This window comes from Barbatula barbatula (assembly GCF_947034865.1).
Source record: "Barbatula barbatula genome assembly, chromosome: 19".
Lineage (NCBI taxonomy): Eukaryota > Metazoa > Chordata > Actinopteri > Cypriniformes > Nemacheilidae > Barbatula > Barbatula barbatula.
Window position 1 is genome coordinate 280,516 of NC_136782.1, and position 17,274 is coordinate 297,789.

General features: G+C 41.9%; 1 protein-coding gene across 2 annotated transcripts; it reads left to right on the top strand.

The window, feature by feature from the left end:
* Positions 1–59: 59 nt before the first annotated feature.
* Positions 60–7,373, top strand: ift80 (intraflagellar transport 80 homolog (Chlamydomonas)). 2 transcript variants are annotated; one of them, XM_079482245.1, is made up of 20 exons: positions 60–151; positions 241–325; positions 627–848; positions 948–1,058; positions 1,126–1,194; positions 1,762–1,871; positions 3,106–3,195; positions 3,469–3,606; positions 3,783–3,962; positions 4,035–4,153; positions 4,264–4,338; positions 4,615–4,778; positions 4,859–4,923; positions 5,102–5,237; positions 5,319–5,466; positions 5,537–5,711; positions 5,958–6,047; positions 6,416–6,588; positions 6,687–6,810; positions 7,165–7,373. In XM_079482245.1, the coding sequence occupies exons 2-20, from the start codon at positions 289–291 to the stop codon at positions 7,273–7,275; spliced, it is 2,337 nt and encodes a 778-aa protein (XP_079338371.1). In that variant the 5' UTR covers positions 60–151; positions 241–288; the 3' UTR covers positions 7,276–7,373. The 2 variants fall into 2 exon arrangements, with proteins under 2 accessions (XP_079338371.1, XP_079338372.1); XM_079482246.1 differs by lacking the exons at positions 6,416–6,588; positions 6,687–6,810; positions 7,165–7,373 and having other exon boundaries at positions 241–323; positions 625–848; positions 5,958–6,247.
* Positions 7,374–17,274: the final 9,901 nt, after the last annotated feature.

The window sequence follows — 17,274 nt, forward strand, 5'->3', positions numbered from 1 at the left end:
CGCGAGAATTGAGCCCTCGGAATCACGCTTGACACTTGGAGTTCCATCTCGCGAGATGTGTGACGTCGCGTCCAAACCACTACGCCGAGTACGCTGTTGCTGCTGCGCTACTCAGAAAGCTAAACAGCGGCGTTATGAATGTAATGTGAAGGTAAGAAGACTTCTGGCTGATAATGGCGTTTAGTCAGAAGAGTTTCTTCTCTCCGCAGGCATCAATTTACGTTTAGTTTTATGTTTAAGGAACCGTAAACAGTAAACGCGTTTCCGTGGCAACGGATACACTGCAGAATGCGACTGAAAACATCTGTGCTAAAGGAGCCCAAACATATCCTTTACCCTTCCGAGCATCATCCATTCATGACGGCAGCATAGATGATATCTGGATTCATGCACCTGGAATGTTGTTGTCAAGTCCACTGTTATTATTAGTCCTGTCAACTAACGTCTAAACCAAACACATTACAGGACCAGAGAGATCGTTTTCATACACGTTTTCTTCTTACGAAGCTGCGAGTTATAAGATCAGAGGTCAATGAAGGTGGTGGAAACTTCAGTGGATGAGTTTTTCTTTAGATAATGAATGAATGCATGCATGTCAGTGGTCATGCGCCTTAACCGGTGCACACACAGAGATCTTGTGAGTTGTGTGGGCTGGACCACAGCGGATGAACTCTACTCGTGTAGTGATGATCATCAGATACTGTGCTGGAATCTGCTGACCGGTGACGCCAGTGTTGTCGTGAAGCTTCACGATGACGTCTATCCCATCGACCTGCACTGGTTTCCCAAGAGCGTCAGCGGCAAGAAACAAGCCGTGTCTGAGATCTTTGCTCTCACCAGCACGAATGGTAAAGGGTGCTGGTTTGTAATGGAAACTGATGTGTTACGACTGTGAACGAATGGATGTGTATGCAGCTCCGAGAGAGATGTGTCGCTGTGTTGTGCAGGTAAACTTCATCTGGTGTCGAAGTCGGGTCGTATTGAGAAGAGCGTCGAGTGTCATAAAGGAGCCGTGCTGGCAGGACGCTGGAATCACGATGGCAGCGCTCTCATCACAGGTCTGTCTTCTGCTGAATGATGTCTTCTTCAGTGTTCTATACTGACGGGTTTCTTCATGTGTTTAAGCTGGTGAAGATGGACAGCTGAAGATCTGGTCCAAGAGCGGGATGCTGAGGTCCACTCTCGCCCAACAAGGTACAAACATATTTGAAGTGAAACACAAGACAATTCTCACGTGTAATAATTGTCAATACATCGATTCTTGTTATTGGTCCAAAATGATAGCGTAGTGTTCTTTCATATTGTTTATACGGCGACATTGATAGATCCTGCAGACTTGATGTCTGCTATCAGAGATGAAGAGGGAAGAACAGCAGCAGGCGGTAGACGAAGTGTTGAGAGAATCCTAGTTGCGTTCAGATGCTCATTCTAACTCCGTCAGAACTGGAAACACGCTGTGGAAAGTGACTGCCTCGGGACGTTATTATGAACCTCGAGACCCAGACCAATGCAAACTCGAGAGACAATACAAATACAGTATCCGACGATATGAAGAATAATCCAAAGAAATGAATATAATCTAAACATATACTGTGTGCGGTCAAGAGCTGGACAGTGAACTGTGGGATGAACATGAACATGGTCATGTTGAAAGATGCTGTTTAACCTCTCCACACACACACATTCTATTTCATGGGGTTTCATGTGTATGTGCTGTGCTGTCTCCCTGATGAAAACACTGTGTGTTTGTAACATGTTAAGGGTCTCCGGTGTACTCGGTGGCGTGGTCTCCTGACTCCAGCAGGGTTCTGTACACGTCAGGTCGACAACTGACCCTCAAGCCACTGCAGCCCAGCTCCAAACTCCTGCAGGTAACACAATGATTTGTCCTCGCTAAACACAAATCAATTGTTTTCTTTTCCAATAAAGTTGTGTTGTTTCTTATATGGGCCTCAGTGAAAATCTCAAAAAAAGTCACTGTAACAAGATCCATAAAAGGAAGGAGACGGGAACCGGCGGACATAAAATAACTTTTAATTATAAAATCAAACGTAAATAAACACACACAAAATCCAGGCCTGTTCCTCTCTCACTGACGGTCCTGTCTCCCGTCCTCTTATGCTCCACAATCTCCTCCGTGATACGAGACCTCGCATCCCGGCTCTCGTCCCGCCTACCTTGCTACCGTCACCTGCTCTCTTTTTTGTCATAATGTCGAGTTATGTTTTGAGCAGCACGTGAGATGGAAAGAATGAGTGAAATGAGACAAACAGCCAATGGGAAAATAAAAATGGTGATTCTGACAAAATAAAATAAAAATTCCCTTTTATCCACGTCACAAGGTATGACATATGACAGGTTTAAGAACGTTCATTTCAAAACTTATTTTTACAAAAAAGGCCTAAAAAAATTCTCATTATCACAACCATGTAACTGTCAATCCCATATAATATGTTTATAAAAAGCAAGTTTTCTATAATCATGCACAATAAGACACTTCTATTGAAAATGAAAATATTTGAAATGCTGAAAACTACCTGTATTGGTAATGAGCTGAGAATATTACGTTTCTATCTAGACACATCTAAAGTAATCCGTTAACCTGTAAGACATTTATAAGGTACTATGAGATGTGTCACTTCACATAAAATCAAACGTAATGTAAATATATTTGTTTGAACAAATGTTACAGAGGATGAGAAAATCAGTCCTGGATTCTTTCCACTTCCACTATTTGTTCATTTTTATTATACATGAATATTTTGTCAATCATTGTTTGTCATTACAGATCATCTTGAAGAACATCTAATGGTTTTTTTCAGAATATTTCTATTGAAATTGATCAAATACATAATAATTCATTCTTTTGATAAAATGATGCTCTGTCCAAGGTCAAGAACACAATTACTGTATGTTTACTAAGATTGTTTTTTGTGTTACCAAATTAAAGGTTTTATAACCCAAATACTGCCATGATGTTTCAGCGGTACTGTATATATATATATATATATATATATATATATATATTTGATGTTTCCTCTCGACTGTGACTGACGTGTATGAATGAATCCATGCACTAGTTAATAGTTTGTGTGTGTTTGTCAGTGGAAAGCTCATGATGGTGTGATTCTGAAAGTGGATTGGAGTGTTGTCAACGATCTCATCCTCTCAGGAGCTGAGGACTGTAAATATAAGGTTAGTCACACTAACTAACTAACTGTGTGTGTGTTCTTTTGCTCAGGTCAACACTGCTGTTCTGTCTATTATCAGCAAACATACATTACCTTATTGTTTTAACACTCTAAGCTAGTTGCTGCATTCATTCAATTCTACTTCTATAGCACTTTTCACAGTTTTGTGTCGTCGCAGAGCAGCTAGTGTATTAAAGAGATGCAAAACAAAGACACAATACATGGATGGATTCATTGTGAGATGTGTGTTTTTGAGCGTGGTGTGTGTGATTGTCAGGTGTGGGACAGTTATGGACGTGTGCTGTTCTCCAGTTCTCCTCATGAATATCCCATCACGTCTGTGTGCTGGGCTCCTGACGGTGAACTCTTCGCTGTGGGCTCTTTTCATACTCTCAGACTGTGTGATAGGACTGGGGTAAGAGCTCACCATCATCTCTCACTCTCATATGTGTGAAGTCGCATTCTTTACTTCAGTTTTCTGACCTATTTCTGAGGGACATCACTGGTGGATCTTTATCATGATAGGGTGTCGGTGATGTTAATGTACACACACACGTTTCTGTTTCAAATCTCTCTCTCGGTGTGTGTCAGTGGTCATACTCCGTGGAGAAGCCGAGCACAGGAAGTTTGATGAGTTTGTCGTGGACTGCGGACGGCACTCAGCTGGCGGCGGCGTGTGGAAATGGACAGGTGTTATTTGCTCACGTCATCGAGCAGCGATGGGAGTGGAAGAATTTTGAGATCACGCTCACAAAAAGACGCTCCATGCAGGTACTCACACGTCCAAATGTACTGGATTTTCAGAGCATTTATTCATTGTTTATCACGTTATGTTTTGTGTAGGTGAGGAATGTGTTCAATGATGCGGTAGATGTTCTGGAGTTCAGAGATCGTGTCATGAAAGCGTCATTAGCTCACGGACATCTGGTGGTCTGCACAACTCTGCAGTGTTACGTCTACAGGTACTGGAAACATGAGGCTACTACTACTACATAAGTCCATGCTTGCTGCTCCTTTATAAACGGAGTTCGGAGGAAGTTCTAAATGAAGGAATGTGATGTTGTTGTTGTAGTGTAAAGAACTGGAACACTCCGCTGATCTTTGAACTGAAGGATGGTATGGTCAGTCTCATCCAGCAGACAGAGAGGTGAGAATACACTCATCCTGACCATCACACAAGCAATAAGCTGTAGTCAACGCTGAGGTGCCGTTGGTTGTGCTGCTCGTTGTGCATCATCAACTTCAATTCACAGTTCTGGATGATATGAACACGATGATATGAAAATGTGATGATGTTCGAGGAGATGAATGATGATGATGATGACGTTGACGGTTGTGTGTACAGCGAGATGTGTCACTGATGCAGTAGATGTGTTTCTGTTGTTCTACTCTCATCACATGTCACTGTGTTTCGGGTCTTCAGATATTTTCTGCTGGTGGACGGAGCAGAGCTTTACGTGTACTCGTACGAGGGACGTTTGGTTTCATCTCCCAAGAGTCCTGGCGTGAGAATGGACACGTTGAACTCTCAGTCCGTCTCTCTGAGCAACGACACCATGGCCATACGAGACACCACGGATGAGCGAGGTGTGGTGAACGCATGTCATACAGCGCCACGCTTGTGCTGGATAAATCCGTCAATCTCATTCTGTCTCTCTCTCCTTCAGTCATATTTCTGTTTGAAGTGTTAACTGGAAAACCCATCGGTGACGGCAAACCCTTTATTCACAAGGTATAGTCATGGTGTCCGATGTCAAATGCATTAAGGTGTAAAAATGTATACATCTTGAATGCCCTGTGCATGATGTGACTGTTCCTCCCATCCAATCAGCATGCAGAACTCTAGTACTCTTCTCTATTAGTCTTGTGTGGTCAAACGTGCACTTTATTTGTCTGCTCGTGTGTTTGAGATGGAGGTGATGTTCATGGCTCTGGATCAGTGTGGATCATCTCACGACAGACGCATGGCACTGATCGATAAGAACCGTGATCTCTATCTGACCTCAGTGAGAACTCTGGGCCGGGCTCACAGCATACATAAGATGGGTAAGAATCACTCCTAGATTTACTAAACCGGCGCCGTCTGTTTGTTGTGCAGTTATGTTGATGTGCAGTTGCGCTTTGTAGGTTCCATGGTGGACAGCATGTGCTGGAACGACTCGGCAAACCTCTTGTGTGCCGTTCAGGACAATCAGTTGACAGTGTGGTGTTACCCTGCTGCTGTGTTTGTGGACAAAGAGCTGCTGCCTAAAACCATCTGCACTAAAGACAACAGGTAGTGTGAGCACACGCACACCCACAGGACATACTGTGAGCATTGTCATATGTGTGTTATTGTTTTGCAGTCCAGAGTTCAGTCGTCCTCCTCAGGTATTGAGTTATGTGGGCACTCAGGTGAAGGTGAGACGGGTGGATGGGTCTCTGGTGTGCAGCGGAATGTCACCGTACCCCACGCTACTGCACGAGTACGCTAGCAGTGCCCGCTGGGACGACGCCCTGCGCCTCTGCCGCTTCGCTAAGGTTTATCATCACTCTCGCTGCTGTGTGTGTTTGACTTAAGCATGAATGCAAACCAACTCAACCAAAATTGAGGTCACCATGGGAAAACCAGGTTTTAAATCGTATAGAAGGATGTGGCGGTGTGTTTAATGTATCTGAGGAAAAGGCGTGTTACTCCTGAAGAGTGCTGTTTGATGATGTTTTTGCTTTATTATAATTGTGCAGATTTCATGAACACACAGTGAATGATGTGCTTGTTTTGTTCAGGATCAGACACTCTGGTCGTGTCTGGCAGGGATGGCGATGGCCAGCAGAGAGCTCAGTACGGCAGAAGTGGCTTACGCAGCCATTGGAGAGGTAAACGCTATGCTGATCAAGCGTGCGAGGAGAGACTCACTGCTGTCTTTGGCATAACCATGTAACACCACTAACATTACTCATTCATGTGTCTTCAGTTCAGGAATAATTTGACCCACAGATGACACCATCCCATAGTCTTCTATCTAGCATTCTATTCTAGCAATGAGCCTGTCTGAATCTCAGATATTGGCTGTAAAACACACAACACTATCATAAGAACAGGGAGGTTAGCTGTCAGGTTTCATGGTCAATATTTATCATAATAGTAGCTGTGTGGAGGTTTGCTGTGAGGGTTATGGTAAGTTTAGCGGTTTAACACTGAGTATGATTCACAGGTGAATCAGTGTTTCTGTTCTTTGTGTTAGGTTGATAAGGTGCAGTATATTAACTTCATGAAGGATCTGCCATCTAAAGACTCGTGTCTGGCTCATGCACTGCTCTTCAGTGGTCATGTGCAAGAGGCGGAGTCAACGCTCCTGCAGGCCAATCTCATTTATCACGCTATTCAGATTCACATCAATCTGTACAACTGGGACAGGTGTGTAGTGCTCCAGACAGCTGTCTTATCTCTGTGTAAGTGTGTGTGTGTGTGTGTGCGCGCGCGCTGCTGATGGCAGGGTCTCTCTCTCTTCGCAGAGCTCTGGAGCTGGCCGTCAAACACAAGACGCATGTGGACACGGTGCTCGCTCACAGGCAGAAGTTCCTGCGAGACTTCGGCAAACAGGAAAGCAACAAGCGATTCCTGCAGTACTCTGAGGGAGTGAGTAATGTGTCTGTGTTTATATGTATATGTATACGAGCTCATGTTCTTCTGTGATAAAAACCAGACAGTTAAAAGAAAACACAAAGCTAAAAACATTTGATCAGAAATGAACGCAGTGTTTTTTGTGAAGACACCCGAAATAATTGTGGTGACAGTACGGACCATAATTTGGTCCTGAACACCAAGTAAACCAAAGAGAACATGGGAAATTTGAGGAGGTCTATAAAATAGAGAGGTCCTACATAACTCTTGGTCTTGGAGAGATAGATGCTGATTGAACATTTCACAGCTGTCAATGATAAACACTTGCGTTGAGTTATTCTGATGGAGATTTCTTTGGATTGTGTTCAGGTTGAGGTGGACTGGCAGAAGATTCAGGTGAAGATTGAAATGGAGTTTGCTAAAGAGCGAGAGCAAGCAGCAAACTCATCCGTCAGAAGCAGCGTGTCCATCCGACGCTAAACACACTCATCTGAGGACATGGTTCAAAATCTCTGTCTATTTTCAGCAAGTTTGATGTATATGTTTTTTCAATAAATGTAGTTTCTGTTATAAATGTATTTGTGTAGTCCGTCATTGTTCTCTTTGTTATCTTTGAGATGCACAGCAGCAGATTCTCACTAACTTCTTGTATTGACCAGACGTGAAAGTACATCATGATATACTCACACTTGTGTTAGTCTTCACCTGTATGAATTTGTTCTTTTATAAATGTATAAAACTTGGTAATTTCATAGGGAAAGTATGAATAAAACACTTGGCTACACTGTAAACAAACATGGAAACAGCAAACTCCTTTTGCTTTGAATCATTATCATCACACAATTGTTAAATACAATGAGTTGCAGTGAACAGGCAGCAGCAAGATGAGCTGTTTTAGTTGTAACCTTTCTACAACCTTTACATTTTATTTTTGGCTCAGAAACATTGTTGCTAATTTACAGAATAATCAAAATCACTTCATATGATGCAGAGTTAACATTTTCATGTTAGGGTTATCACTTGAAGGAAATACCAGAGACATTTTTCGACAAAAAAGCAGGCTCCTCTCATTTCTCTTTGGATGGTGAAAATAAGTCTGTGTATCGACCGCTGGTAGCAAGGGCGGAGTTAAGAAATGTCAGCCGATGAAATGCTATTTTTAGACGAGGAGCAAGGTATTATGATGAATTATAATGAACGTGAATTGTCATTTAGAATTACATTTGCGCACCGAATCGACTCGCAACAGAACTATTGTAGGATGAATTCCAGGTCAGAACAGCCCAGAAGGGCTTGTTAAACTGTAGGAATAAAGTCTTCATGTGAGAAAGTGCTAATCATGAACGATTCAGAGTGTGTGTGTTAAAGAGAGTTTCGGGCTCTTCTAGATGTGTTGGAGATCGCTCGTCCATCCTCAGATGCTCCTGTTATTGAGTTTTCATTCACCTCCATCATGATCTCCTCATATGTTGGCAGATATTTCACCTCCTCGTATGTGGGGAGCAGCAGTACCGGTGAGCTAAAGTCTCCCATCAGGGAGTCCTGGGACGCATGTTCGTGCAGAAGTGATGGCTCCTCGGGTGATTGGCGGCGGGGACGTGGACACGCAACCCGCTGAATGAAGTAACCCACCACGAAGAGCAGCAGCAGAATCAGGAGACCCGAAAGCTTGCGGACCATCCAGTCCAGGTTTTCCAGGAAAGTATGGAGAGGGAGTTTGCAACACTGGACCGCTGTGACGTTCTCCTTGGATGTGCAGCATCGCTGACCTTCATCACATCGCAACTCTCCACAGCTCTGCACAGCTTCACAGGAGAAACTCACTAACCCGGACATAACACTCAGGCACGTCCTCAGACTCATGTTTCAGCTTTAGATGATCCAGCGAATGAGTTATTCTGTGCTGACCGTTCAAATCCAGCCCAGAGAATGATCTGTTGATTTAGGATGTTTGTTTTCTACTTCTTTTTCGGAGATTATCCTGGGCGAGCCCCCGCCGGCTGCACAGAGTGGTGAGGAGGTTTTGGTGCTGTATCTTGCATCACTTATTGGAAATGAGAATTACAGATCAATGTAATAAAATCACAGTCTTCCTGTCGTGAGGTAATGACTCTTTCTTTCTATCGCCCACAATTGCACATCATCATTGACATCCTTTGAATGAAGAAGGCGACCTCAGAAACCGCTCAATTAAAAATGCATGGCACTGTTTTTAACTGGCTTTGAATGGACCCATTAGTCAAAACCAAGCAAAACTCGACACCCCTCACTGTGCTCTCTAGAGTGGTTGTCAACAACTCTATAAGGTGTACCAAACACATAAATCGAAGCATTTTATTTTACATTCAAATATTTGATACAGAGATCGTGTTAAACAGGATTATTTGTGGTGTTTGCTTACAAGATTTGTCAAACTCTTTACAAATTCTAATTTGGCACCAACTTGTTTGGTGTGTGTGCCGTAGACACTACAAATAAAAAATCCTGTAGACCCGAGTATTGATTCCTAAACGCATCTCAAAAAAGCTTCAAGGCGTTTAGCTCAAAGCCTTTCTATTACTGCTATATGAATATGTAGATGTATGTTTTTACGTTTGGGAGAAATAAAGATGATGGTCAAATGGAAGTGAAAATGTGGAGAATTGGACTGTTGTGTGAGGTTTCAATCGATTCACTTCTCATAAACAGAGCTAATGTTCAATTGGTCAGATATGATTACCGGAGCATTACGCTGTGAAATACACTGGAACACAATTGAATTCACCAGGGATCGTGTGTCTCTCTCATTTACTGAAATCTGAGACTCGCTGTCATTAGTACAGCATAGAAATACATGTTTGCTCTCTTCTTCATACAATATACACGCATGCAGTCATTTTATGGAAAGCTTAACCAAAGGTTACACTTCATCTCCTGACTAGAGGAACATTTTCCAGGATTTTCATATCTGACAGGTGTCATAAATGATTTGAAATTAAGATATCTGGAAAATGTCTTTATCTTTAATACTTGAGTTACATTAAGGGTAGAGTGAGGAAAGATCAATTGATTTATGGTATAACTCGTGGCATTTCTTCGTGGATCTGATCTGAAATGCATTCATAATAAATGAAGGATCCGTTAGGTTTTAGGTCTTAATTGAAGACAGTATGGATTACTTTGATGATTTATTCATAATTTGATGACTGAATGTTTCAGATCAGTTACAAAGGAACTTGACTGTTTCTGTATACGAAATTGGCCTCAACGCTTCAGATGATGTCTATATTTTATGTACTGTATAAATATTTATTTACACAGCTCATGTTCTGAAAAACTAACCCTACTACCAGTCACAAATAATTATATTATAGATAACTTGAAAATTTAATTAAATTATATTGAAGAAACTGATGAAAGCAAACTGTGTGTTCATCTCATTTGGGTTTTGACTTAAAGATGGTAGGAAATGGACCTCCGGAGTATGCAACCGCTGCTGATTGAGTTAGATTAGCAAACAATAAAAATACTGCAAAGGGTTAAGTTAGAAGATAAACTTACAGTGTGAGAGATGATGCTTTCAATTACTCTCCTGTAAGTGTCTGACTCCAATATTCAGAATTTGGACTCTGATACCAAACTCAACCGCTAGATGTCAATGTCCCATACTACTCCTTTATAAGTAATATAAAATAGAGAAGGTAAGGGAAAAAACAAATGCATACACAAACATGTATAAACACACAATTACACAGGGATTGTATTCAATGTTCAATCTCTCATGGTATTATTGCAGGTCTTACAGATGAGCTAAACATACTTGAGATTTATTGTCAACAGGTCAAAGAGAATTTGCAATAATATCATGTGTGGCAGTAAGCATTCCCTGGAAACACACTTATATGCCAAAACAATTTAACTCTGACTAATTCGTTAAAAGCAATATTCGAGTATGAAGCCCTGACCTTGATGTCAGTAGGCTCCCAGTGATCAAGCACACAGCGACTGACGTTGGCAAGGAACCATAACTCCAATGATGTATATAAATGGAGAAAACCATTTATTGTGTTTTGAGACACCAGAGTCTAGCAAGAGAGTCAGTTCTCCGCTTGAACAAGCTTGAACAAGCTAACTAAGCTTTTGATTACACAATTAATCTTAAATAAAGGACAAATAGAAAATAGAGGATATATGTTTAAGTATATAAACAGGCCCTGTGACACGAGGTTGCAAAAGGGGACATTGATTGATTGAACTGATTTGTGCCCCATCAGTTTCCCTTTAGTATTATGGCAAAGTTTTAAAAAACAATGCTGCAGAAGAAATAAAAAAAAAGGAAATTAACTCAAAGTAAAAAAATTCTTAATGTCTATATATTTCATTGGTAACTGTCATGATCGCGATGGGTGTGACAAGGACAGAGGACCCAGGTGCAGACAGCGAGTAAGGGGTTAACAGAAGACTTTAATAATAATACAAAACAAACACCCACTAGGGGGTTACATAACAAAACAGAGGGAAACAATAACAAGACAGGACTAACACTAACTACACTTAAACAAGACTAAAATTAACTATTAACATTATTAACTACACTAGAATGAACTAAACTAACAACCACAATGTACCAGCACAAGACAGAAGACACAAGGGCATTAAGTAAGGGACCAAATCAAGAGGGGAACAGGTGTAGGGCATGAACTAATTAACAAGCAATAGAAGAACCGAGAGGACAGGAACAGAGACGAGACTGGAGAGAGCATATGGCAAGCCAAATAAACAATAATTGCCTCTCTTCACATTAAACATGAGGTTCTGTCATGATCCTGCCACTAGACCAAGAGAAACATGACATGACCGCATTACATGACCGCACTGTCTGGGAGGCAGACACACTTTCAGTTTAAATCTTGGACACAGTCCAAGGTTACCAGAGCAGGCCGGACGCAGTCCAAGGTCATCAGAGCGGACAGGACGCAGTCTAAGGTTACCAAAGCTGTGATGATCGAGCTGAATAAAGAAGGACGCAGCGACTTGACACGTCTTTACTACAAAATTTCAGCCGCTATTAGATTATTAATGATAATTGTAAATCCACATTTTCTTTTTATTTTGCCTTGTTATGCAAGCACTGTCAAGCTTGTGCAGAGGCTGTAGCTTTTGCCAGACGGGGGGCCTGGCCGGGGGGGCTGCTAAAATTGTATAGTTTTATTTAATCAACACTGCATATAGGAATTTATAGTCTGTTTGATATTTGACCTGTGTTTCCCTCTCCTTATCTTGGGTGTGTGGTTCTAGGTGATGGCGCCTGTGTGCACATTTGCGTGTGTGTTGTGTGTGTGGAGTGTGGAGTGTTTTGTGTGTGGGTGTGGCTGAATCTGTGTGTGTGTGTGTGTCAGTTTAAATCTAGACTAAAGACGCATCTTTTTAATCTTGTATACACTACATTATCATAATATATGTATTTCAAAGATCTAGGCTGCACTAGTTAGATCAACCGGAACCAGGGACACTTCCAATAACAACTGATGCATTTGTTGCATCAAAGAGTGCAGAACAGTACTCTACTCTCAGCCAGTCTTGTCTCATTGTTCCAAGGTTACCAGAGCGGGCAGGATGAAGTCCAAGGTTACCAGAGCGGGCAGGGCGCAATCCATTCCCAGACCTGACAAATGCTGTGATGATAGAGCTGGACGAAGGACGTGGCGACTCTACAAAACTTCAGCCGCTATGAGATTATTAATGATAATTTTTATCATTATTTTGCATTATTAGGCAGGCACTTTTTTAATTTTGCCTTGTGCGAGCACTGTCGAGCTTGTGCAGAGGCAGCAGTTTTTGCCAGAGGGGAACTGGAAACCCCTGGTTAGGCCTGGTATCCCTCTGAGGTTTTTTTTCTCCTCCAATGGAGTTTTGGGTTCCTCGCCACCGTTTGCATACTGTTTTGCACTGTTTGCCTGGCCGGGGGGGCTGCTAGAATTTGATAGTCTTATTTAATTAACTCTGCATATAGGAATTTATTGTGTGTCTGATATTTGACCTGTATTTTGACTTCCATAACCTTTTATGTTTTACTTATAGTCAATGTTTTCTTGTACAGCTGCTTTGAAACAATGAAAATTGTAAAAAGCGCTATATAAATAAAGCTGACTTGACTTGACATATCACCACCGCCACTCGCTGCCACAGACGGCTTGTAATTTTAACGAGCACAGTTTCAGTACTATGATGCGATCTAAAGCCTGACTGAAATTTTTAGTTTATGTCATTATTTTGTAAGAACGAGCACAACTGAGTGGACACTACCTTTTCTAGACAGTGAAGGGAGATTTGAAATCGGTCTATAGTTTCCGAGTTCATTGGGGTTTAGATTAATTGAATAGTTGATAATGTTATAAATTGGCTCAATTTATTTGACTTGACAAGTGAGTGTAACTGCGAATCGTAACCCTCCAGTGGTGCGGTAATGCATCAGTTTGTGTTCATTTTGACGAGAGGCTCTTTCTAACGGCCGTTACAAAATGCGGAGGCCTTTGCTACTCATAGCCACCCGGCACCATAAGGGACACTGAGAAGCGTCGCCCCCTCACCTGAGGGAGATAAGACATGGAATACCTACGCAGTCTCACTAGTGGGGAGATCTTATGGGAGTAGTAGTTCAGGTCCCCAACCAGGGGTGCAGAGAAGCGGTGGAGTCCACCGAGGGGAGGTCACAGTTTCACCAACAGAAGAGTGAGGAAATGTCAGACGGGTCGACCCAAGGAGGTGGAGTCACTACGCGTGAAACATTAGCTCAGGTATAGGGTTATACCTTGAGAAAGAAACTCACCTATACTCGGCTTGGAATACGGGCCACTCCACCCTGCTCGTGAAACAGAGAGTTGCTTGGTGATGGATGGAATCCCTATACTTCATGCAGTGGGATAGTGCACTAACTCACCTGATAAAGGGGAGAAGGTGCTTCGCAGGCGTGTTTTACTGCAAAACACGGGCCGACACCGGCTCTATACGAAGGTTGTAGAACCTCGCAAAGGTGTTGGGCATAGCCCAACCCCCAGCTCTGCAGAGGTCCTCTGCCCACGAGGAGGTCCGGGTGGAGTGAGCTCTTGGGACCAGATATGGGTCCTAAGAAATTAGGTCCTTCATCAGGGGAATCGAACAGGAGGGAGTCGTCGTCAGATGCATCAGCTCTGAAAGTCTGGTTGGGCCAATAGGGCGCAACTAAGAGGACATGATGCTCCACTTCCCTTACCTTGCACACGACCAGTGCAGTGCGGGCATGCCGTATCCACAAACGCTTCTTTAGCATGCTTCCCTCTAGGCCTATAGCTTGATGACATGGTGAAACGCTAAACCTCTTTTCTTTCGTTTTGTTTCTATTCTTGTAGAACAATTTGCAGTCATCTTAACCATCAGATTCCAGTGACAGGAAATAGTATTATAATCATAGCATTTTAATCAGTGATTCAATGTGTTGGTAAATTACTTTTGGGGGGAAATATGCTGTTGTAACAGGCGTAACTAAGATTATAACGGTATAATATTTCCCGAATTGTATAAGTATGCGTTATATTACTGCGTTACAGCAAAAACTGACAAATGACTCTAAAATCGTTAATTTTGTGATGCGTTACCTGCAAACACTGAATATGACTAGTGTGAAAATGGCTTGCCATAGTAGGGGAAAGTGGGGTGAGTTGTGCCAGTTTTTACTCAAAGTGACTTTAAAGTAAGGCCATGACTGTAATGCCTTCAACTTGAGAATGAACATATATTTCAGGGTGTGGTGCATCTCTGAGAACAATAACTTTGTATCTGAAATCAATTGTTTCAGAAATATAGCTTTTGGGAAAAAAGTGGTCTTGTGGCACAACTTGACCCTGACGCGGGGTGAGTTGTGCCTTTGGGGAGAATACGCTGGGGTAAATTGTGCCAGTGATTTCTGAAGTAAAAAAGAACATTCTAATGTTGTCAACTGTAGTGCTATATGAAAGCAAGACAAATGAAATACAAAATTGATCATTTAAGGTTTATTAAGATATTGTCACCTTATTAAACTGTTGGAATAAGTCATATTTTGTAGTTTTTGGGAAAACACAAAAAATTAAATACACAAAAGGCCTAGCTATCTTGTCTATTCCTTAACATCCCACTTCTCAATGCTGCAGGGGAATATACACTTCTGCTCCCTTCTGGCTGTACCTGTTTATGGGGTGTGGGTAGTTCCTTGAGCACATCACCTCTAGGGATGACTTCTTCATAATTCTTTTTAAATGTAAAGATGGGGTTTCCATCCACAGACTTCTTACAACTTTGCCTTTTTTTGCTCATGTCTCCACCCTCAACCTTCTCCACCACTCCAATGTAGTTATAGGATTTGGTTTACCTGCAACGCTGGAGATGTCACTCTCTACTGTAGACAGTCGCTTTCTTTTTGGGTTTGGTTGGTTTGGACACTTTCAGAGCCCCTCTCTTCTAATTTTCATTCATTTTCGGTTTTTCAGCCCTATTATTTTCGCTGTTGTGTGTGTGTATGTCAAATAGTTGAAGTGCTAAAATGTAAGAGTACAATGTAAAATTACAAATTAATAATATGTTGAAAATAATCATAACTGGGGGTGAGTTATACCACTGGCACAACTTAACCCAGGCCCACAAGTTTGAAAACTAGCATGATCCAGCAGTGAAAAGCTAACATCATGCTTTAGTATATACACATTGTGTAGCCTGCTATAGCACTTAAACATGTGTGAAATGTTTTTCCAACTTGTCTATAATTGTTCAGACACTACAATCAAAAAACCTTGATCATAGAAATTTTGAAAGACAAAATACAGTTTTTTGAGCTAAAATCAGTGGCGGCGCCAGGGGGGGTCTTGGGAGGTCTCAAGACCCTTCCCAAAAACGCCTTGACCCCCCATTAGACCCCCCACCCCTTCCTTATTTAAAACATATTTGATATATATTAAATATATATATCCGGGATAAAGATTTAAAAATGGTTCTCTTCAAACTACGCAGAACAATAATAATTAATAATTTAATCGACATATAAAAAAATATATAAACATAAGAATCAATGCGACGCCCCATGAACGTTGCTGCCGCTGCGCCTTGCGTCATTGCATTCAAGGCGATGTCGCGAGCCCGCAAGAGCTGCAACGCACTTTATATCTTGAAGCTAAAAATGGATCGCTTTGTCATACCTAAAAAAAGGTGAGCAGATGGAAAGAAATGGCGCCTCATCGAGCGCTACAGCGGGCACGGATGGTGGGAATCCTGACGGCTGAGTGGATTTAACTGGGGATTTAATCCATGGCCCAGCCGAGAAACCAAGACAGCCTCAACTAAAATCATACCCGCGTCGTTCTTTTGGATTGTAAATATGTTTTCTGTCATGGGTGTGGCCAGCGCCAAAAATAGCGTAATGAATTTTTTTTAAATCTAATATTATTTCATTAGGCTATAGAAAAACTATAGGCAGGCACATTTCAGCCATGTATATGTAAAACAAACGGCCGAACAATCCCATATCACCATCCGCCCATGTACGGTCCGCGCGGCAGCGCCGTTTGATCGCGCGTGCGCCTGACGCAGTTTGACAGACGGTAGTCTAGGCAACTTATTTGTAAATGGCCCCGAAAAGACATTAGGAGTCAAGATCAGAGAAAAGAAAGAAGAAGAAACTGCGAGATGATGCCAGTGCATCACATGCAGGTATGTCCATGTTTAATTAACTTAAATTCGGGAAATGTGGATGTGCTGCTACTAATTCTGTTTACTGAAGAAAAGTTTGCACTTTCAAATGTGTAGTGTGTGTTGGCTATTCTACATATGTTTACAAAGTCAGCAAACCTGTGAAGATTTTACTTTCTCTATTTTGTGTTCCTAGGTTTTATACTGCGATGCTGCTATTGTGTTATTGATATTGAGTTATATGTTTGGTAATAAAAAGTTAAACTGGCAAATTTCAGGGTGGGGTGGGTGGTGTCATCATAATGGAATTATGCTTAGGGCACCAATATGGCTAGCAGCGGCACTGGGTGTGGATATGGCAATTAAAGTTCGAGCATATTGTTTGCAAACTACAATTGATTAATTCATTAAAAACACAGTAGTTGATATGCTGTGTTGTTGTATGTGTTTAGTAGCATTAATATGCAGTTATTACCCGTGTCCACTGAATTTACTGTTGGTTTTCATGAGACCCCCCTTTTAATGACCAGGACCCCCCATTGACCCCCCCAATCAAAATTGTCTGGAGCCGCCACTGGCTAAAATGTGCTTACTTCTCATGCCATGTGTCTCTCTTCTTTGGAGGATGAGTAAAATGGATGGCTTTTCAAAATGATGTGGTGGTCACATGACCAATTTCTTCTATGGTTTTTCAAAAACAAGGTGTGGGACTACTTCCCCCCTGGCACAAACCACCCCACTCTCCCCTATGTATCTCCCCTATGTATGCGTGTGGTTATTGACACTCATGCACGAGAAGCTGCC

Excerpts from the sequence above, each read along its gene's own strand:
- ift80 (XM_079482245.1), top strand. The coding sequence starts at position 289 with ATGCGACTGAAAACATCTGTGCTAAAGGAGCCCAAAC. Across the intron at positions 4,924-5,101 it reads GCAAACCCTTTATTCACAAG|ATGGAGGTGATGTTCATGGC; the intron begins GTATAGTCATGG and ends CGTGTGTTTGAG. Across the intron at positions 6,048-6,415 it reads CTTACGCAGCCATTGGAGAG|GTTGATAAGGTGCAGTATAT; the intron begins GTAAACGCTATG and ends TCTTTGTGTTAG.